Below are 24,915 nucleotides of genomic sequence, written 5' to 3'. Positions count from 1 at the left end.
AAAACTCGTTAATCACTGTATATAGACCCCCAGGACCCTATGTCAATTTTCTAACCGAGTTTTCTTATTTTATTTCTGACTTGGTTAAACTGATAAAATAATAATTGTAGGACATTTCAACATCTCCTAAATAATCCTATATTTTGATCTATAAAATATTTGATAATGTCCAGGTTATCAATCTCTGAACTAATACAGTAGTAGTTGGTATTTGTAAAACTTTCTCTTATAAAGAAGTAAATGGATCGAAAGAAATGCCATAAATGCAGATCATTCACAAATATTTACAGTCAAATATGGTAAGGAAATACTCTATAGACCATTTTGAGGGATGCAAACAAAAACGTTTTTCTCGTTTTTCCTGTTTTACTTTTTTTTTTTTTTCTGTAGCTTCCGAGAATCCAAAAAGAGCCACATATTGATAAATAATGTTATAGTTGTTTCAACATTAAGATATTATTGAATTGCCTCTTGTTACAGTTATGAAATAGTTTGATAACAAGCAGGAAATGTTCATGGGCCAATGATATGGCCACATTGGAATGGTTTATATGACCGGATTAATTTAGTCTGGTTTAAGCAAGTAGTCTGTGACTGTACAGACACTTACAAAAGGATGCTGGTTAAAATAATATTGGCAATATCTTTTTAAAAAAAAAAATTTAATATTTTATTTTCTTTTTCAAAACAAACAGAATGACAACAATAATATTGGCAATATTAAGGTAATGGGTTGGAAACAAATTTATAATATTACATTCTTCTTAGTATTATAACGTCATTTTACAAATATTAATGTTTTGAGACACCTTATATTGGATTTTATGGCAATTTTAAGGCAGTGGGTTGGAAGCAAATTCATAATATTACATTATTATTATTATTGTAAATATAAAAATAGTTTTAACAAATAATGTTTTGAGCCAAACATTGTGGGATATTTTTTTTTTTTTTTTGTGAGTTTGTCGAACGTAACTAATAAGTATTCACGACAGTCCATAATTCCTGTATCAGATCAAAACCAATAAATTTGATGTAAATCTAAAAGTACAAGATGGACATGTTACAGTATAAATGAGTACACCCTTCACAAATCTCTCTTCTAAATTCATATTTTCTATAGGAAGCTTTACAGTATTATATTTGTGCAAATACATTAGATTAGTCAGTACTGAAGCCAAATCTGGAGCTCATCTAACAAAATAACTTATGATAACAGTCCGAAAAATCAGTAGTAAACTCAAATTTATATGTTGGGGACATTTTTAATTAATTAAAAAAAATGGATGGGGAAAAAATAAAAAGAAACCAAAACACAAAGTTGTTGAAGTTTTGCAATATTTTGCTGGAATTTTAAATGTATTATCTTTCTATTTCTAAAGATGTTTGGTGACTAAACTACTATACTTATTAAATATCAGTTTAATAAATCTGTTTTGTTTAAATGCAGCAAAATATACTACATTTATCCACAGAATTGATCAAAATGGGGTGTACTCATTTATGCTGAGCGCTGTACTTTGTTGGTCAAGCCATTTTGTACTAATTAGTGTGATTTCAGTAAAATAAGATGCAAAATTAACTAACTATAGTGTATGCGCACAGTCAAAATCCTAACCGAGACTACCGGTTCTCTGAATATTCCTCTGTGACAGAATACTCTCCATTTCTTCCCCAGTAATCCACAGCTCTCACTCTGTAAAAACCGCTCACCTCCAGACTCTCTGTAGAGGAAAAAAACCGGCAGTCAATAAATGCATCAATGCTTTAGGTCAAAAACTCCAATTCTAAGCAAAAGTATACCTGGAGAGTAAGTGACGTATGTGAAAATAGTGTCTCTGTGATTAATCCTCCGGAATGTGGACTCATCTCTGGAGAATTCCACTTCATATGTTTTTATACACCTAAAATGATGGTCAAATTAAATCTGAGCCATTTAGAAATTAATCATGTTGGTGATCTGCTGAACTTAAATAGTTCTCACTTCGTGCCGATGCAGTGATCCTTCCAGACGATCAGAACTTGTCCTTTGGTGACACTGAGGAAACGCAGCCCGTTCACCTGCAGAACAATTACTGCAATGTTAAACCCAAACCACAAGCTTTCTCAATATCTGCAAGCAAATAGCATGCACCTGGAGGGCAGAAGTTTTGTAATCACTCTCTTTAATTAATGTCGTGCACAGACAGACACGTTAATTAGAGTAACAATTTTTTTGGGCGTTGATGAGTAGCAGGTCAATACACCACACAATGTGATTTCAACATCACACCATATTGAATTCATGGGTGGGTCCAAAAAAGCTGAAAAATAATGCCTCAAAAGTTTGATGGATTTTCAAAGTCTCAATATTTAACATTTATAAAATTGACGTACACATTATATTAACTTAATTGAACCACTTTAAATATTCATATAAGCCATAATCATCATTAGTAGATAAATTAGTGTACGTTCACTATTAGGCAGGTTTCTATGCAAACGACAAGCAACACTTCATTTAAGATATGTTTATGAATAAAACCAAAGAGAGGTCAAAAGCAGCAAAATCATGGGTGTGTGATGGGAAAAAAGGCTCATTTTATAAGTCTAGAGTTGAACAGTTGACTTCAACCAATTTTTAATCTATTAAACCAATTTTTTTTGCACTGGCGGGGTCACTTTTAGATCATTTTAGCATAATGGATTGAATCGGAATAGACCATTAGCATTTCATTCATAAAAAAAAGTTGATAATTTTTCAATTTAAAGCTCTTTCCTTCTGTGGTTACAGGTACATTGTGCAACATTACACACAATGCTAATGGTCAAATCCAGATAAATGAAATATTTTAAAGGAACACTACACTTTTTTTGAAAAAGGTTTGTTTTACAAGTCTTCTAGAGTTTTTGAACCCATTCAGTTGATTGATTTATTTATTTTTTGTTCTGGCGGAGTCACCTTTAGCTTAGCTTAGCATAATAAATTGAATTGGATTAGACCATTAGCATTTCATTCAAAAAAATTCAAAGTTTCCATAATTTTCCTATTTAAAGCTCGACTCTTCTGTCGTTAGGTGTTTAACTCAAGAAGACTTGTAAAACAAACCCTTTTCAAAAAAGGTGGAGTGTTCCTTTAAAAAAGTTTATCTGGATTTGGCCATTGTGTAATATTGCACGCTGTACCTTTAACTATAAAAGACTTGAGCTTTAAATAATTTTTTGAATGAAATGCTAATGATCTAATCTGATTCAATTCATTATGCTAAGCTAAAAGTGACCCCGCCAATACAAGAAATCGACTGAATGGATTCAAAAACGGTCAACTGTTCAACTCTACAAGACTTGTAAAACAAACCTTTTTCAAAAAAGGTGTAGTGTTCCTTTAAAATAGTTTATCTGGATTTGACCATTAGCATTTTGTGTAATATTGCTCGATGTACTTGTAACTACTGAAACATAAGCTTTAAATAGGAAAATTATCAACTTTTTAAAAATTTTTTATATGAAATGCTAATAGTCTAAATTCATTATGCTATGCCAAAAGTGAATGGATTAAAGTTCAAGTCAACTGTTGAACTCGCAGACTTATCAAACAAACCTTTTTCAAAAAAAGGTGGAGTGTTTCTTCATCTATATTTTATCTGGATTAGCCCATTAGCATTTTGTGTAATATTACACAACATAACTACAGAAGAATAGAGCTTCAAACAGGAAAACGATCAAAGCTCTTTGAATTTTTGAACGAAATGCTAATGGTCTAATCTGATTTAATTCATTATGCTAAGCTAAGCTAAAAGTGACCCCGCCAGTACAAGAAATCACCTGAATGGGTTCGAAAACATTCTTCAAAGCATTTGGGATAACGTAAGTACACAAGTTAGCAAAATATAGAACAACATTTTTAATAAAAAAAAAATCTAATACATTGTGCCTTTAACATACATAAACCAAATATATTTGTTGACTAATTTAAATGATTTAAAAATCATTAAACAAAACTACAGCATTCAATCAAGTGTGTCCAAACCTCTATATGTAACCTTTCAGTGTCAGATGAAGTTGATAATAATGAAACAATAGTACATCATAATAGTATAGTGATTTTAGTATATATCAGATTGTCACAAACCTGGTTGGGCATTTCTTTAGACTGAGCACATATGTGTACAAGCAGCACTGAAGGGATGGGAAGGCTTTTCTTCAGCATCAGAGTGCCATCAGATGGGACAGGCAGAGGGCCATCAGTCTGCGGGTCCTGCAGCAAACGTATGGATTAACAAAAACCTGACATGCAGTTTTCATGTATTATAAAGATTACTATAAACAAAAACGAGACATCCTATTGTGGTGTATGCATCAGATTGAATTTATAGAAGTGATTTGCATACACAGGAAGCATATTGCGTCTAATATTTCATATAACTTTAGTCATGTCTCACAGCAAGAAGGTTGCTGGTTTGAGTCCCAGCTGGGCCAGTTGGTGTTTCTGTGTGGAGTTTGCACGTTCTCCCCGTGTGGCGTGGGTTTCCTCCGGGTGCTCCGGTTTCCCCCACAAGTCCAAACACATGCGCTATAGGTGAATTGGGTAGGCTAAATTGTCCGTAGTGAATGAGTGTGTGCGAGTGTTTCCAAGTGATGGGTTGCAGCTGGAAGGGCATTCGCTGTGTAAAACATATGCTGGATAAGTTGGCGGTTCATTCTGCTGTGGTGACCCCTGATGAATAAAGGGACTAAGCCGAAGGAAAATAAACGAATGAATGAATGTAGTCAAATATATAATGATAAATAAAGTACCACTGTCATTCAGGTTTGAAGGATTGTGGTATGAGGATATGATAACATGACAAATATGTATTGTAGGGTTACACAGTGATCCTTAAACAGAGCCTTTAAATATGTTGTCAAATGATTTTTGTGCAAAATATGACTGACAAGATTTTGGATTTATAAAATAATTTCCCATTCACGTTTTTTTATTATTATTATTAAAGTAGGGCACATTCTAATGAATAAAAAACTACATTTAAAGTGTACACTCACCGGCCATTTTTTTAGGTACACCTTACTAGTACTGGGTTGGACCTTCCTTTTGCCTTCAGAACTGCCTTGATCCTTCGTGCGATAGATTCAACAAGATACTGGAAATATTCCTCAGAGATTTTGCTCCATATTGACATGACAGCATCACGCAGTTGCTCAATTGGATTGAGCTCTGGTGACTGCGGAGGCCATTTGAGTACAGTGAACTCATTTTCATCTTCAAGAAACCAGTCTGAGATGATTCGCGCTTTATGACATGGCGCATTATCCTGCTGGAAGTAGCCATCAGAAGAAGACACTGTGGTCATAAAGGGATGGACATGGTCAGCAACAATACTCAGGCTGTGGCATTGACACAATGCTTAATTGGTGCTAATGGGCTCAAAGTGTGCCAAGAAAATATCCCCCACACCAAAACACCACCACCACCACCACCAGCCTGAACCATTGATACAAGGCAGATTTGATATATGCTTTCATGTTCTGACCCTACCATCCGAATGTGGCAGCAGAAATGGAGACTTATCAGACCAGGCAGCGTTTCTCCAATCTTCTGTTGTCCAATTTTGGTGAGCCTGTGTGAATTGTAGCCTCAGTTTCCTGTTTTTAGCTGACAGGAGTGACACCTGGTGGGGTTTTCCTACTGCTGTAGCCCATCCGCCTCAAGGTTGGACATATTGTGCATTCAGAGATGCTCTTCTCCATTCCTCGGTTGTAACGAGTGGTTATTTGAGTTACTGTTGCCTTTCTATCAGCTCCAACCAGTCTGGCCATTCTCCTCTGACCTCTGGCATCAACAAGGCATTTGTGCCCACAGAACTGCCGCTCACTGGATATTTTCTGTATTTCAGATCATTCTCTAAACCCTAGAGATGGTTGTGTGTGAAAATCCCAGTAGATCAGCAGTTTCTGAAATACTCAGACCAGCCCGTCTGGCACCAACAACCATGCCACGTTCAAAGTGACTTAAATCCCCTTTCTTCCCCATTCTGATGCTCAATTTAAACTGCAGCAGATAGCCTTGACCATGCACCTAAATGCATTTTGTTGCTGCCATGTGATTGGCTAATTAGAAATTTGTGTTAACGAGCTGTTGGACAGCTGTTCCTAATAAAGTGGTCAGTGATTGTATATTAAATACTTTAAAAGTGCTGCACGTTTATTGTTCACTTTTTATCTTGGATCCAAAAATGTGTTTAAGCTTCAAGAATGGCTCATTATATACAATATGATACAACCATGAGCGAATTAACACAAGTAAACTAATAATAAAATAGTATTTAAGTTTTTCTATAAAAATAATATTCAATACACAACATGTCTGTTGCCAAATCTTTATAATGATTTGTAGAATTTACTAGTATTTCTGTTTTACACTAAGATTCACACCAATTGTTTTGCCCACATGAAGAACAGAAGTCTTAAAGCTACAGTAGCAAAATAAAAGCTGTTTTGTAAATGTTTACAGTCATAAAAACTAAATGATGAATGTTTCATGTGCATTAAAAAATTACTTATCCTCATAAAAAATGATGTAAAATGCTACAATGACCTCAGAAAGTGTGTGTTATGAAGGAGTGTGTGTGTGTGTGTGTGCGTGTTATACCTCCTGACTCCGCATCTGTGTGAACTGTTGTGCAGTGGGATAGTCCGGTCTGCTCATGCTCTCCCACAGTTTAAATGGGTTTGTCACATTATTATCCATGAAGTGCGTCACATACATCAGACCTACAAAAGCACAAGACAGCAGAGAACTGTAAACACAAGCAAGTAACTTTATCAAGGGCTGCTCAGTAGTGTTTTCTGACCCTTGCGCTGAGGTAATCCAGTGATGCGCAGGCTGATGATATCATCGGTGCTGGAGGTCTGGTTGTCTCTGCTATTGTAGATCAGGACGCTGCTCTGCCAGCTGTCTGCACTGAATGGCACCTGAGGAACGTGAACGCTGGCCAGCAAACCCACCGACGAATTCACATCAGACACCTCGGCCTGCACCTGAGTCTCACCTGAGGAACAAGATGAGAATGGACACATAATGAGTGCATAAACTTTCCTTTTTCAGCATTGCAGATTTCTGTCATATGATAGCTGCAATATGTGAATGAATGAAAAATGACACTTGTTTACAAGCAATTATATCACCATATATTCTTTAAATAATTGCAATATGTTATATATACATTATATAGTTTATGGGTGAAACAGTGGCTCAGTGGTTAGCACTGTCGCCTCACAGCAAGGTCACTGGTTCGAGTCCCGGCAGGGTCACTTGGCATTTCTGTGTGGAGTTTGCATGTTTTCCCCGTGCTCACGTGGGTTTCCTTTCGGGAACTCTGGTTTCCCCCACAGCCTAAACACATGCACTAAAGGTGAACTGAATAAACTAAATTGGCTGTGATGTATGAATATGTATGAATGTTTCCCCTGGAAGGGCAACCGCTGTGTAAAACATATGCTGAATAAGTTGGCGGTTCATTCCACTGTGGTGACCAATAAATAAAAGCACTAAGCCGAAGGAAGATGAATTATGGTATATGTTGATTTTATTTAATTATATATTGCATGTAAAAAAAAATTAAATAAAAGTTGCAATAAGATATAAGGATAAAATACAAATGCAATTTGATACTGGTTAACATATCACTACACATGGCAAAATAGTATTTCATGTTAAAAGTGAATTATTATTTGCTCCCTCACTTACTTTCGGCTTATAGTATATTGAATTAATTGAATATGTCAATAACATACATTTAATTAATATAATTATAATTATAATATAAATATAAATTATAAGTGTTCATATAATTAAATCCTTAATGATATATTAAATTAGTTGTACGTATTGTTTAATTTGATTAAATATAACATTATTATGATTTAAATATAATCTAAAATCAATATAGTTTAATATACGATACACTTTTTATTAAAAAAAACAATTCAAGTTAGATTCATTTGACTTACATTAAATAAAAAAACTAAAATATAATAACAAGAAAAACAAACGCAATCATTGCATACATTTGCAAGCATTTATATCACAACATATTTTTAAATTACTGTAATGCATTAAAAATATGTTGAATTATATAAAGGGTAATTGTATCATATATTTAAAAAGAATTCTGTTTAATAAACAACACCATACCAAAATACTACATTATATAAAATATTCTTATATGTGTATACAGTTGAAATCAGAATTATTAGCCCCCCTGTTTATTTTTTTCTCCAATTTCTGTTTAATGGAGAGAAGATTTCTTCAACACATTTCTAAACATAATAGTTTTAATAACTCATTTCTAATAACTGATTTATTTTATCTTTGTCATGATGACAGTACATAATATTTGACTAGATATTTTTCAAGTCACTTCTATACAGCTTAAAGTGATATTTAAAGGCTTAACTAGGTTAATTAGGTTAACTACACAGGTTAGGGTAATTAGGCAAGCTATTGTAGAATGATGGTTTGTTCTGTAGACAGTCGAAAAAATATTGCTGAAGTGGTTAATAATTTTGACCTTAAATTGGTTTTAAAAAAATTTAAAGCAGTTTTTATTCTTGCAAAAATACAAAATAAGACTTTCTCCAGAAGAAAAAATATTATCAGACATACTGTGGAAATTTCCTTGCTCTGTTAAACATCATTTGGGAAATATTAAAAAAAATGACAAAAATAATCAAAGGGGGGCTAATAATTCTGACTTCAACTGTGTACACAAATGATATGAATAAATATTAACACTGCACTACATTAAATGCAACATTTGGCTCTACATAAAAATAAATCAACTATTTTATATGAATAAATATGAACAATGTTGATAATTCATTATATATATGTTTTATTTTAGTTATATTTAATTACTCTGATAAGACCAGTTTACATATTTAAGATGAGATACTCAATTTAAATACTTTTTGTAAATAAATAATTGATTATAAACCTTTATTTATTTATTATTACTATACATCAGAATTATTAGCCCTCCTGAATTATTAGCCCCGGTGAATTTTTTCCCCCAATTTCTGTTTAACGGAGAGCAGATTTCTTCAACACATTTCTAAACATAATAGTTTTAATAACTCATCTCTAATAACTGATTTATTTTATCTTTGTCATGATGACAGTAAATAATATTTGACTAGATATTTTTCAAGATACCAGTACTCAGCTTAGTGACATTTAAAGGCTTAACTAGGTTAATTAGGCTAACTAGGCAAGTTAGGATAATTAGGCAAGTCATTAAATAATGATGGTTTGTTCTGTGTAGACAATTAAAAAATAAATATTGTTTAAGGGGGCTAATAATATTGACCTTAAAATGGTTTAAAAATCAAAAACAGCTTTTATTCTAGCCAAAATAAATGGCTAACAAATAAGACTTTCTCCATAAGGAAAAATATTATAGGAAATACTGTGAAAAAAAAACTTGTTCTGTTAAACATCATTTGGGAAATATTTGAAAAAGAAAATGCACCATAAATTGCCCCATGGGAATAAAGAGGAGTAAAGGAATGAAGTATATGAATTACATCAAATTGAATTGGATTGCATTGAATTGAATTGAATTGAATTGAATTGAATTGAATTGAATTGAATTGAATTGAATTGAATTGAATTGAATTGAATTGAATTGAATTGAATTGAATGAAACTTTGAGTATACCTAACAGTGCCAGCAGGCCCATGACAGTGAGGACTGGTTTTCTCAGTATCTGCACATGTGGAGGGTTTGTGTTGTTGATCTGGAAGCGTGCGGTGAGGGTGCGCTGGCTGAATGGGTGCGGATGGTAACTCAGGAAAGCGTTGTCATTGCTCAGCAGAGTGTAGTTAACAGTACTGTTCTGATCAGCGATGAGCAGGTCCTGATGCTGTGAGATCACCTGAAACACACCAAAGGAGACTGAAATACAACACTTACTAAGTGAACAAGTTTAAAGGTCCTGTGAAGTGAATTTTTTATTCGATGTTTGATGTAATCTCAACGTAGAAATGAAGACTGGGTGGGACAGAGTAGTTCCTCCTCTTTTAAAAAAACAGCCAATAGCATTTTGTTTTTTATCACAGCTCTGCTAGTGAGAGTGGTTGAGCTCAAGCACATTTAATAGAAAGCAACTGAAAAGCATTTTGATGGGGGCGGGGCATGTCAGATACTAGAGAGCATCTGATTGGTCAAGATTTGATAAGAAACTGAAGTATGAAGTGACGTGATAAAATAATTAATTTATTTAGGTGGAAGTGACAAATTGCAAGTTTTAGGTGTTTATTTCAGGTTTATATCTTCGAGTCACAGTTTTGGAACACACTAGCTTATAGATGTCCTTAAAACTAAAAGACTGACACTAACATTAATTTCATGGGACCTTTAACAAGTAAGCAGTAGGCCCCTAAACATTGTAATCTAGACTAAAACATACCAGAAAACTGATTTAAAAAATAAAATAAAACGATAACACATCACTCTTTTAATTGCCATATGATTTATAGTGCGAATACATAAAAAAAAGAGCTCAGTATTATTTAGCAGATGAAAATGGACAAAAATAGCTATGCTATATAGCTATACATGCCAACAAATCCATTATATTTTCACTATAGAATGGCAAACTACTAACACAACTACTAAATTGCATATAAATAATATAATTGATTGCATAATTCATCAATTTTATTTCTTAACATAATTTTTAGAAGTATAAATATAATTTATTTTATATAATAAACTATTTAAAACAATGTATTTATTGCTTTATTTTATGATTTAATAATGCTATTGACTTCATTTAAGTAGATTTTCCAACAAATTTTAGTTTATTTTGTTATATATATATATATATATATATATATATATATATATATATATATATATATATATATATATATATATATACACATATACATACTATATGTTATTATTAAAATTGCATTATTATTAATAATAATAATATAATATAAATATAATAAATTATAAAATGTTTTATTATTTAATATATTATATACTTTATATTACTTTTTGTAATTTATTATTCATTTATTTTCCCCTATAAGAAGTAAGAGGTTGATGAGGGAGGGAGCACTTTTGAAATTAATTTATAAAATTAATGTTTTAATTTGCTGATCTGATGTTCCATGCCAAAAATGTGATTAAGAAATAAACTAATAATATTAATAAAGAAACAGCAAATTGTCACATTCCTCACCTTAAGCACCATGGCTGCATAGGTGACGTCTGCCCTCCAGGTGAGCGGTTTGTTCCAGCCGACCAGTGGATCGGCCTCATCATTGTAGATCGGCACCGAGCGAAAGTCTGGAAAACGCTGCTGGATCTCCTGCACAGTGGACACCTCCTGCTGCAAGATGGGTAATGAGCCTCCACCACCCTGAAACACAACATACACAACACAACACAATAATCACAAATATCACTACTCAGTTGTCATCTATTAGTAATATAGAGTGTTTTTTTTTTCTTTTTCAAATATTTCCCAGATGATGTTTAACAGAGGAAGGAATTTTTCACAGTATTTCCTATAATATTTTTTCTTCATTTGTTTTATTTCAGGCTAGAATAAAAGCTGTTTTTAATTTTTTTCAAAACCATTTTAAGGTCAATATTAGCCCCCTTTAGCAATATTTTTTTTCAACTTTACTTTACAACGACTTCCCTAATTACCCTAAGTAGCCTAATTGACCTAGTTAAGCCTTTAAATGTCACTAAGCTGAGTACTAGTATCTTGAAAAATATCTAGTCAAATACTCTGTACTGTCATCATGGCAAAGATAAAATAAATCAGTTAGTTATTAGACTGTTCTCCATTTAACAGAAATTGGAGTAAAAAATACACAGGGGGGCTAATAATTCAGACTTCAACAGTTTTTACGACCTGAATGAAATCAAAATTTGCTAAGTTTATTTTGCTAGTGCATATTGTTAATCTTAAAGTGAACAATTAATCTGTCCAATCCACTGAAAAAACTACTTTCTTTTGGTCATTTTAAATTCATAAGCCTACTGTGAAATTCTTATTCCTTTTGAAAATAAATTCTCTGATTTTTAAAAGAGCAATTAATTTTTTCACAGTATTTCCTATTTTAAATTTATCTCAAGAATGTTTATTTAGCTGAAATCATATTATTAAAAAAATGTATGTATAATATGCCTTTTATTTTATTTTTTAAAAACCTTCCACAAACATTTTGATCAGTGGTAGATGGGTGGGAAGTAGGGTTTGAGTTCCTTTTTGTAGTAAGCTAATTCAATGTGATAGAGTACTTCCAAGAGAACTTTGATAAATAGTCCATGTCTTTCTTGTAAGGCTTTAGGCAGTACTGTGTGTATATGCAAGTTTTTTAATGAAGATGAAAATAAAGATTTTAAATTTATATATATATATCTATATCTACACACACATATATATATATATATATATATATATATATATATATATATATATATATCTACACACATATATATATATATATATATATATATATATATATATATATATATATATATACACATATATACATCTATATATCTATCTATATATATATATATATATATATATATATATATATAAATATCTACACACACATATCTATATATATATATATATATATATATATACATATATATATACATACACATATATACATCTATATATCTATATATATATATATATATATATATATATATATATATATATATATATACACATATATACATCTATATATCTATATATATATATATATATATATATATATATATATATATATATATATATATATATATATATATATATATCTATATATATATATATATATATATATATATATATATACACACAAGATAAATAAATAAAAAACTGCTAAGGTCAACATTATTAGGCCCTAAGCAATATTTTTGTTTTCAGTTGGCTACAAAACAAACCGCTGTTGTCCAATGACTTGTCTAATTGACCTAATTTAGTTACTTAATCTAAGCCTTTAAAACCTAAGTCTTTAATTAACATAAGACTTGCACTTTAAGCTGAATACTAGTATCTTGCAAAATAACAAGTAAAATATTATAGACTGTCATCGTGGAAAAGAAGTTAGGTATTCGAAATTAGTCATTAAAACTATTACGTTTAAAAACGTTCTCTCTATTAAACATCACTAGGGAAACATTTGTTAAAGATGTTGATTGCTGAAAATTTGGCTTTAAATGTTCTGTGAAGTTCTTTGAAGACAGGGCAGGACATACAGTAGCATCACCCGTTTCTGAAAAACAGTCAATAGTGTACTGTTTTCATCACAGCTCTGTCAGCAAGAGTGGCTGAGCTCAAAGGCATCAAATAAAATGCAAATGAGAACCATCTTGACGTGGATGGGGCATGTCAGAAACTAGAGAGCGTTTGACTGGCTAGAAGATTTGATGAAAAACAGAAGAATGACGTTAGCTTATAGATATCAAGACTAACATTCTGATAGTAACATTTAAAAAAAAAACTTTATTTTGATTTCACAGGGATTTTAACTGTAAATGCATTCATTCATTCATTTATTCAACATTCATTCTTCAACCTTTAAGGTGTAACACGATTTCCTTCTTCTTTTTTTTTGGATTGTTTTAAGATCTAGCTGTGTGTCCAGGGACTGCAGGTGGAAAATAGCAGTTTTTGCGAAAGCCTGCCACAAAACATATTTCCTTTTTAAGGTCAATCAATGTATTGTTGTGGATGTCACTGTCAAATACAGCGGGGAAAATAAGTATTGAACACGTCGTGTTTTTGTCCTGGGAATGATATTACTAAAGGAGCTAATAACATGGAACGTAGCCAGGTTTTGGATAAAAACCCAAACAATACAAACATAAAAATAAAACAAAACAAAAAATCTGAAAAATAAGTTCTGTGCAATAATAATGAAATGACATAGAATGTCCTGAACTAATGTGTTTAACACTTTATATTAAAGGCTTTTTTGGTGATGGCCGCTTAAAGACGCCTCTCATATGGAGAATGAAGTCACATGTATTGCTCAAGTGTGGGTTTTTCACAGACTTCAACAGAGTGTCAAAATCTCGATGGTTCTGTGGGTCTCGTCTATCAAATCTGATCTTTAATTTGTATTCTTTATTGGATTCAAGTCAGGTGATTGGTTGGGCCATTCTACAGCTTGATTTTCTTTCTCTGAAAGCATTTAAGAGTTTCCTTGGCTGTGTTTTGGATCATTGTCTTGCTGAAATGTCCAGCCTGGTTTCATCTTCATCATCCTGCTAATGTAGATATTGGACTGAACAACGATTATTTATTTACACTGAGGAAGGGCAGCAGGTTGCTAAAGAACTACTGAGAGATTTCAGCTGCTGTCTGGGCTTTCACTGCCTTTCTACACCACCCTTTCTTTCAAGTGTTCTAATTACACAGAACTTCATTTGTAATCTAATTAGTTCAGTTTTCTTTGCATATATGGATTTCTTTTGTTGTTATTAACATCTGGTGACAATTTCAAGTCAACAGCACCTTTAGAAATATGTTTTCTGAGAAAAATGCTGGTGTGTTCAACACTTAGTTATTTTTCCCGCTGTAAATACATTTTTAAAAAAGTACCTTCTTGTGAAGTGCAATGTAGTCCAGCCGTACGCCGCTCTCGCCGGTGAAGTAGTTTGTGCCATTGTAACAGTGTTTCAGCATCTCCCAGCAGTATGGGGAGCGTGGCTGTGAGTGACAGGAGTCTCCCGGACCCCCAAATTTCAACAGAGGACTCGCTGCACGAAGGCCCTCAGAACAGGCATCATAATAGTTCAGAAACCCTGGAGCCGGAAAAATAATCCCCACAATGAAGCTGGTATTCTGTCCTCAGCAGAACCACAAATTCTTCCATGTGGCAGCATTCAATTAAAACCTGACAGACACTTTCTTGTTTGTAAACACCACAAAAAAAGCATAATTTCAGTGTTCGAGGACACCATGTGCAAAGATGCCACACAAAAACATCTCTCGTGACACAGATGCTGCTATAATTACTTAAAAAATGTTCTTTAGTAAAACACAGCAGAAACTGTGGTTTCGGTAAATCATAAAGTACAAGTTTTTCTTTTGATTGATTTTATTATTGTGATTTTAAAGTAATCTGTTTTGTTATAAAGTTTTTCTGGAAAATAATAATAATAAAACAATAAACAACAATTAAACAGCGTTCATGTTTCTAATGCCTGCAGCATCATATGTTTCCAGCTTCCAGCCTCCTGCACTTGGACTGCAGCCCTGCACAAAACCTTTGGCCAGTGGAGAAATGGTCATGCCCATCTGAGCCTGGTTCTCTAGAGGTTTTTTTCTTCACTTTCGTCAATTGGTGATGTTTTTCCTCGCCGCTGTCACCACTGGCTTGCATGGTTCGGGATCTGTAGAGCTGCGCATGGATGGATTTGCTCTTCAGTGTTTGGACTCTCAGTAGTGATTATTAAACCACACTGAACTGAGCTCAACTAAACTGAACTTAAACTTTGGAAAATGAACTGACACGGATTCAATTCACTATGATCTTTTATGTGAAGCTGCTTTGACACAATCTACATTGTAAAAGCGCTATACAAATACAGGTGAATTGAATTGAATGTTACCAAACGGTTCACAAAGACAATTTGATTTATTAAATAACTCATCTCTTATGCCTTCTTTCAAGTTATGTGACAAAAGAAAGAATGACTCGAATGAACTAACTGATTCATTCATTCATGCATGCACACGTTGTGTAGTACGGGAGAAAATTAGTTCATTTTTAGAGTCCTCTATCGGGTTTGAGTTGTTCATGCATCACATGTAACACTAAAGCCTAGCCAATCATATGCATTTAGAGCCAGAAAGAGATTTGATCCGTTCATTTCTCGAGTCCTCGACTGAGTCGTTCCATCAACAAGTGAAGGCAGAAGCCAATCATATGCGTTTAGAGCCCGAAAAGGATTTGATCTGTTCATCTCGCGAGTCCTCAGTCTGAGTCGTTCATCACGTGAAAGACAGAAGCCAATCGTATGCATTTAGAAGAGATTTAAGAGATTAAAAGAGAATTGATCCGTTCATGTTTCGAGTCCTCGGGTTTGAGTCATGTCTCTTTACATGCTGTCACCTGATGAACGAACGACTCAAGAACCAGAAGACTCAAGGTAAACTAATCATGGCTCCTTTCGGCTCAGACTGTGTACATTGGTTAAGTTTATATGTGACTGTCAGTGTGACGTGAATGAACCTCTAAAAATTGAAGACATGAAGAGGTGAGCTGAGCAAAGAGACAAAAATATCTTCATAGACAAAAGACCAGTTAAACAACGAATGCTTATTTTCTCTTACTTATAGTATTCTATTTATGACTTGTGTAGTGTGATCAACCTTGGGCTAGTTGTAGATTAGTTTGGAAGCAATTCGTAACATTTTAATAACATTTTGTTAATATTGAACGAAATTACTCGAAAAAAGATTCGTTCATCTCGATAAACGAGACTCAAAGATCAGAGTCAGTAAAATGATCCGAACTTCCCATCACTAGTGAAGAACTGCAACTGTGTGTGTAATCACGAGGTGAGCTGAAACTGGTGTGTGACTGCAGGGCATGATGGGATATCAGGTTTAGTGGCAGATGTGATGTGTAAAGTGCCCTCTAGTGTCTTTGTGAGGACAGCAGTGTTAAGACACCTCAAAGAGGCTTCTTTTATTGAACGAGCCTAATTCATTCATTCGCTTTCTTTTTCGGCTTAGTCCCTTTTTTAATCTGGGGTCACCACGGTGGAATGAACCTCCAACTTATCCAGCATATGTTTTACGCAGCGGATGCCCTTCCAGCTGCAACCAATCACTGGTAATGAGCCTGGTGCAAATGAATTATTCCTCCTCTCTACATGGTACAACAAAACTGCTGACTGCTATGTATATTAACAACAAAAAATAAAATATAGCTGCAATTATATTGTCTGAGGTTAGGTTACCCACATGACACAACCCCATGGACTCAAGTTTTTATTTGACAACTTGGGACTATTATTAACTTGACACAACAACAACAAAGCTGCACTCACATACTGACAGAAAATGTGATACCATCATAATAAGCCTACCTTGAATTGACACAGTGATGTTGTCAAAATCATGATTGTTCGGTTCATTCCACGTCTCAAAGTTCCACTGAGAAACAAAGCCAAGACCGTATTTCCCTGTTTACAAACACAGGAACAGCAGGAACAAAATGTCTACAGCTTTGTGGTTAAAGCACAGGCCTATATTAAATAAGGGATTAAAGTTATTCATAACTCATCACTGCTCTCAGACTCACAGATGTATCGTTTGGCGATCAGATAGACCAAATTTCTCCATTCAGTAACTTGTTGCTTATCTTCAAAGTTGCTGAAGGTGTCGGAGACGCTGCCCATCAGTTCAAAGCCTTTATAAAAACACAACGAGGCAGAATTAATGAGGATTTGACCAATTCAAAAACAGAAGAATTAAATCTTAGACCTACTCATGCTGGGTGCACAATAACAAAGATTTTGTTTGTTATTGTGGTTATGGGGGATTTGACACTATTTACATTAGCCACTTATACACACAAGCAAAGAGGGGAAATGTTATTGAGAGAAGAGTGTTTCTATGGGTGGTTTGTCAAGCCTACTCATCTGTGTGAAGCACACTTCATAAATGTACAATGTTTTTTAGGAGATATGGGGTTATATGTAGGGATGGGTATCATTAAGGTTTTAACAGTATTACTACTTTTATTGATACCACTTATAGGTTCAGTTCTTTAACGGTTCTCTCATCAGTACTTTTTGTAGTGTTTTTTTTATGAAAACAAAAGCAATAATTGTATAACAAATAAATAAATTGTCCTGTAAAAGAATACACAATGGTTTGAAGGAAAATTACATTCTTCTGGAGAGGATCTAGGATCTTTCTTGGTTTATTGTGCTCCCTGCAGTTGAAAAACCCTTTTTGAGTTGCAAAATGCAGTTAAATAATCAGATAATGTTTAAGATTTTTTCATTAACACATTCATATAAATGAGTTAAAAGGTGTTTTGGGAGTTAACAATGTGAAAATAAACAGCATAGTTTATTATTAGGCTATTCATAGGCTATATTTGTAAATACAGCTGATGCAAACGCATTTTTAATGTTTGAGATTTATTTAGGCTACTGCAGAAAAAAATACTGTTTTCTTTGTAACCGAATGTGTTTATTAAACTATTGATATTATACTAGTCTAATTTAGAGAGACCTTATGTGATTGACTGGTAGCATAGCGATGTGGATGATGTACCTTTAGCTAGGCAGTCGAAAACTTTTCACTTGTCTTTCTGCAGATAATGCACTTTTAAAAGATGCCAGATTGCTTGCGTTTCCACTTGTACAAGAAAACAACTTGTTGCGTTCGATGCAACAGGCATTGTCGGTGTCCACTTGGGAAATACAACCCGTTTGGTTCTCTCCGTCTCTTTGGTTCTCAAGCTTACGAGCTGTGTGTGTGTGTGAGTCTGTGTTGCGAGCTGTGTTGTGTGTGCATGCGCACAGCCGAAAACTGTGAAGGCTTTTATACTTGAACCGCTCGCCGTTGTACTATTGGGCAAAAACACGAGCATTTCTCATGTGAGATTGCCAACTGTGCAGGCGAATATCAAATATGGCAAATTAGAAAAGGTTGGTCAGTTAAATTATGCTACTGTAAGTAATGTTTATTCAGCAATAATTCTCCAGTACCGCTAACAGAACCGTTAACGTCAGAGCTTATCGATACCTCAGTCTTTTATAATGTAGCACGATAAAAGTAAGTTTCAGTACCCATTCCGAGAGATATAGGTACATAATGTCTGTAAAAATGTGGGAAAAAAAAGAGTGTGAGTGTGTTTTCTACAGGTGGTTTGTCAGACCCACTCACCTGCGTGAGGCACACTCAGAATTGCATAATGCTAAATATTCTTTAGAACCGCCCAAATAATCGGGAACCACTAAATCAATATGGATATTAATTATAGGATTCTCTGAGGTGGAGAAATTGTCCCAAAATCAGTTCGATTATCTTGTACCCAGCATGGGCTATACTAATGGACTAATGACTAGTGAATGAGGGTGTGTGTGGTAAGATTTAAGACACTTTGCATAATTTCTCGAAAAGAAAGGTTAGACCGGTTACATTTATTTTCTGGAAATTAGTAGTTATTTGAGCTTCATCGCGCTCCATTTCAACCATGAGGAAATGTATTTTGTTTAAAGGATTGTTTTAAGTGTAGGATTTTTTTTGTTGTTGGAAATAAAACAAACAAAATAAAAAGTGAATTCAGTACAACATAAAAACTGTTTGTTGTGTTGCATACCTGGCTGCAGTCCATTCTGCCACAGAAGGTCAATCAGCTGGTCTAAGTGAGTGAAGTTGTAGTGATATTCTCCACCATAAACTCTATGTGAAATTCAGAGACAAAATATTTCAACCAGAACAATTATAACAGTGACGCATGGAGAATCAGCAGAAATTAGATGTATGTATATATATATATATATATATATATATATATATATATATATATATATATATATATATATATATATATATATATATATATATATATATATATATATATATATATATAAAATTTTAAGAATTGCAGATATTTACAGGGTTTAGATTTGATGCATCTATGAGCCTGTTTTAAGGGTCTTAAATGCACAAATGTAAATTTAATAAACCATTGTAATGAAGTTTATTATTTAAATGTAAATATAATAAGCCACTTATTTGTGAATAACATTTTATAAATATTTTTATTTCTTTAATACATTTCTATAAATATTTTTAGTATATATTTTGTGTTGTTTACTTTGTTTTCCAATTATTTAAATGCCTTTCTGTCCCATTGTGTTGATATTCATCTACAGTATGTGCCCTGAGCTCCTGTACCAGTTCAGAAACACAAAAAAACAAACAATCCTTGTGTGTCTGCGCAGACTTAGCAAACAAAGCACATCCTGATTCTGAAACTGTATAGCTAACATGAAGATGAGTGTATTAACAGCGCATCATGGGACCTTTACTATCTATGTATTCATATATGACACACATATTTTATATTTTATTAAGTATGCAAATTGTATAACTTTTTAATAATAATTCAAATTCAGAATCAGTCTGGTGTAACTGACCGTGCAGACACCAGCTCCAGCATCCAGTGTATTCGCACCTGCTGCATTCCTCTGTGTGGCACTGAGCCGATCAAGGCCAGATTCATCTGCTGGTCTGGACTAAGATCATACAGGTGTGCATCAGCGTGCGGCTGCGGAGGACTGCAAGAACAGGACACAAACATGAGCAGATTTAACAGGTAATGTTATTTATTAGTTATCTCCAGTGGTTCTAAATATTTATCAGTTTCTTTATAAGAAACCAAAAGAAGATATTTTGAAGAATGTTGGAAACCATTGACATCCATAGAAGGAAAAACAAATGGTGCTTTCCAACATCTTTTAAAATATCTTCTTTTGTGCTCAACTGAAGACAAAAACTCAAAAGGGTAAATGTTGAAAGAGTAAATGATGACAGAATATTCATTTTTGGGTGAACTATCCTTTTAAACGAGGTAACTTTATCCTAGTATCTCCTATAGTACTGTTTACGTCTGGAAAACATGCGTAATCAATGTGATATATGAACTGTTAATCATTGTTATGATCATCCTGAAAGTGCAGTTATAAAAGTTATTAAAGGGTCATGAAATCCACATACGCATGAGATTTTAAGATGTGAATATTGATTACGCATTGCTAAAAACTGTATTATGAATCATAAAAGTTATCAGAACGGGGTTATTTGGGCTTTTTTCCTAAGCTGTTCTTTCGGTTTGAAAAGCTAAGCTGATGCAACGTCTGGTAACATAAGGTCACTGCATACTTATACTAGTGATGATTGGCTGCCAGGACTGAAGAGCATGACGTGACGTCAAGAGATTCTGAGCACTCAAATTTCTTTGTATTTATTCGTGAAAAAGAGACACCACCCATTACTATGAATGAGATATAATTATATAAATATGCATGAGAGTGCTACCACATATAATTTTAGTATCACTTCTGACTCCTTCCTCGTTGTTAACATTCGGAGAATTTGAATGTGTTTGTTTTGTACGCTAACAGCACAAGTTTGAGGTTTTTAATTCTTCACTTTCGCCAATTGGTGAAGTTTTTTCCTCGCCGCTGTCGCCGCTAGCTTGCATGGTTTGGGATCTGTAGAGCTGCGCATCGTTGGATTTGCTCTTCAGTGTTTGGACTCTCAGTAGTGATTATTAAACCACACTGAACTGAGCTAAACTAAACTGAACTTAAACTCTGAAAACTGAACTGACACTGTTTCAATTTACTATAATCTTCAATGTGAAGCTGCTTTGACACAATCTACATTGTAAAAGCGCTATACAAATAAAGGTGAATTGAATTGAAGTGATGTTTGAGTTTTTAATGAACAAACACAAACTAAGCCTAATTGATTTTTTCATTTATAAATAGGCTACATTTGTATTTAAATAGCTCTCTGATGTACGTCTAAGAACAGTCCTAAAATCGTACATGTAAAATAAATAATTAGTATCTTAGTAGGGGAGCGCGGGGCTCAAAGTAATGCGAGGAAACACGGGCTAACATGGTGTTTAAGGGTATTTACTCAGGGTTAACCATGGCATGCTTCCAAGGTTTTCACCACAGTGTCGGCAGACGTCTTCCTGCCAATTAGTAACACAAAGTAACACAGGAGAAACCATTTCTGCAGCACAAAGGTATTTTTTTATTATACTCTCTCTTTTTTAATTTAAAAAAAATCTGTGAATGTAAGTAAAATCTTATCTTGTGATTACCGTCTACTAGGCTACAAGATGGAAGCATTTTGAAAGATGTAAAATACACACAGTGACTGCTAGCTGGAGCTGGGCGATATGGGCTAAAAAATCATATCTCTGTATTTTTAGGAGGAACGGCGGTATACAATATCTATCCAGTATTTTCCCATAAATGGTTACTTGAGAGTTAAAGCCTTAATTAAAACATTATTAATTTTTTTTTGAGCATAATATAATTCAAAAACAGTGGTTTCCCTCTCTGTTTACAAATAAACACCCAACAAACACACAATGTTACCTCAACGTAACGACCTTCCTACAACGTTGTACCAACCTTGTAAAAAGGTTGAGGATCTACTTTTTTTGTCACAATGACGTCATAATGTTGTCATTTAAATGGCTGTTGCTTTAGGTTGTGCTTAGGCGGCATGGACGACCACTGTACAACATTTACTCGTCATTAATAAATCAGTTTAAATTTCAACAGACCGTTCAGCATCTCATTCAACAACGACCGAGGAGATGCGAGTATTGCTTTATTTCTTCTTGCTAAATAAGTCATCAGTTGTCATTTGTGTAGTCCTGTTGTGTCAAGCTCTGATCTGTCCTCTTGTTCACTGCCTATTTTTTCTTGTGGCTGCTGTGAATCCTCTATCTCTGCACTAAATTCTCTGTTGGATTTTTTTTTCTCTGTACCAACAACTACACCTGGTCTTCAGCTGCGCTCCCCGGTCTGCTGTATTCTCCAGTCCAGAGCTACAATGTAATGTCTGCATTTTAATTTATTCATTTATTTATATTTTAATACTTTATTGTCTACTTCTCTTGTTTGTTTACCTTTTAATTTAGCCTACCCTTTGAGTTTAATTATATATAGTTATTTAATATAATCAAAACTTTATTTTAGACTGTTTTCTTATAATTAGATGTTTATTGTAACTTATGTGTTAAATGTTGTGATATATATAATAAAAAGGTTTTGATTATATTCATTTGTGTGGCATTTTTACACTTGAAAGTTTAGACGTGCAGTTATTCAATTAAAAAGGAAAAAAGAATGAACAATATTTAATATTAAGCAATACTGAAAATGAATACTGCTCATCCTGTATTCTAGTGTTGATAAACTGCCAGGAAAAAACATTAATACATGTAGTTAGAACGTCGTCTCACGGTTGCTGAATGTCACACGACAACGTTGCTACCGCCCTCTCATGTCTTACATTTCTAAGTTGTAACAATGTAGCGAACACGTAAGTAGTGACGTTGCCTTTGAAAAAAATGCAACGTTGTACAGACATCGCTATAACGTAAATGTGTTTGTTGGGCAGCTGCGCAAAAAATAACAACTGCACAAAAATAGTTGCACAACATTTCAAATTATTAAAAAAGTCTTTGATAAATAAATACAGTACAGGGTTTTTTTCCTGCTTATCACTATGCACAGCACTAGACAGACAGACAGACAGGTAGATATACAGACAGAAAGACGGACAGACAGACAGACAGACAGACAGACAGACAGACAGACAGACAGACAGACAGATAGATAGACAGAGACAGACAGACAGATAAGACAGACAGACAGACAGACAGATAGACAGATAGATAGATAGATAGATAGATAGATAGATAGATAGATAGATAGATAGATAGATAGATGCTGTTCATGTAGATTCAAATAGACTTTATTCCTGAGTGCCAGCCAGTTGAGGAAAACTCGACACAGCGGGGTTAGTTATAACAGGGTGTTACAATTAAGCCACACACTGTTGGACCCCAGTTAAACTAACAAGTATTTTTTTTAATTTTGAGTGTAACGTTGGGAACTTTTTAAATAAAAATGTTTTTTAATAGAAAATATTTTTAATAGAAAAAAAAAATTTTATTGCTAAGAATGCAAATAAATGCATTATATAATAATGAATAAATGGATAATAATGCAAATAAATCCAAATGTGTTTATACAATAGATAAATAAATAAACATGCTGTGCTACGTAGAATAAAAATATGAGCCAAGTACTGAGGAAATATAGCTACTATTTAAAGTAAACTGTATTTAAATTAAAATCTGATTTTTTTGCCCCGCAGGTGAGGTAAATAGTAATATTTTTACTCCTGGCACTTTTGGCAATACTGCACAGAAACCATATGTCTGGCGATCATAATTTCAGAACCGATTTGTAGGAGAGGCTTGTGTTTTGTTGGGAGAAAATATGGCATGTCTAACCCCATTACTTTGTTCATTATTTGGCCAAAACCAAAAGGTGTTACACTTTGTGCCCCGATCTCCCCATTTGATATTCATTGTATCATGGTACTTTTTGTTGTAATATCATTGTATCATGGTATAGGGTCGCTTAAATACATAGTTTTATCTTACCAGAATCCAGTGCTTCTCCAAAAGTGCTCCAATTTTCGTAGTGGCTTGTCAACATTCACTTGAACCTCCACAGATGAAGATATTACAGACTGCTGCTGTTTTATCATCAGGACTGATATAAACACGGTCCATGTCAATGAATTATGTTTACATTTGCCCATGCTGCCGACGTCACTCATAAACAGTCAATGTACATGTCTTACAGTTATAATAATTAGGGTTTCGAGGTCCGGAAATCGCATTTAGGGACATAAAATATATATTGGCCAACTTTTGTTCTCATAACAAACATCCATTTAGCTTTCTTAGGGAAGTTTGTGCACTGACGTCATCGACTGGCGACTCGTGTTTTTCAGAGCTGAATGATGTCGCAGCCTGCTGGTCTAAACATGAGAAGGACTCTTTTCACAAACATTATTATTTTTATTCCGTTTTTGACTTTTGTTTAATTCTAGTAGTACTTTAAATACAGTTTTATTAAACACAGGCAAGAGTCATACCAAACACGGTTGTCAAATAAACCTTTTATTATTATTTCTTCAGCCTATTTTCATTATATACGTTTGACAACCGTGTCATAATGTTTTACTTAAAGAATATAATTTAAATATAATTATAATTATGATTAAAATGTACTAAATTAGGGCAGCAAGG

At 33.7% G+C, this 24,915-nt stretch overlaps 1 protein-coding gene across 2 annotated transcripts; it reads right to left on the bottom strand.

Annotated features, from left to right (window-relative positions):
* Positions 1–683: 683 nt before the first annotated feature.
* On the bottom strand, positions 684–24,554 carry idua (alpha-L-iduronidase). 2 transcript variants are annotated; one of them, XM_056457344.1, is made up of 14 exons: positions 24,262–24,554; positions 20,195–20,335; positions 19,372–19,454; positions 17,338–17,445; positions 17,123–17,218; positions 14,625–14,827; positions 11,232–11,411; positions 9,698–9,914; positions 6,831–7,028; positions 6,629–6,750; positions 4,112–4,237; positions 1,985–2,061; positions 1,804–1,904; positions 684–1,724 (listed from the first exon to the last, which is right to left on the bottom strand). In XM_056457344.1, exons 1-14 carry the CDS (start codon positions 24,438–24,440, stop codon positions 1,624–1,626), a joined length of 1,932 nt encoding a protein of 643 aa, XP_056313319.1. In that variant the 5' UTR covers positions 24,441–24,554; the 3' UTR covers positions 684–1,623. The 2 variants fall into 2 exon arrangements, 1 of the variants encoding a protein (XP_056313319.1); XR_008837813.1 differs by lacking the exons at positions 684–1,724; positions 1,804–1,904; positions 1,985–2,061 and adding an exon at positions 5,023–5,320 and having other exon boundaries at positions 4,157–4,237.
* Between the last annotated feature and the right edge of the window lie 361 nt (positions 24,555–24,915).

This window comes from Danio aesculapii, chromosome 5 (assembly GCF_903798145.1).
Source record: "Danio aesculapii chromosome 5, fDanAes4.1, whole genome shotgun sequence".
Classification (NCBI taxonomy): Eukaryota; Metazoa; Chordata; class Actinopteri; order Cypriniformes; family Danionidae; genus Danio; species Danio aesculapii.
This window is presented reverse-complemented; position numbering and strand designations above follow the sequence as displayed.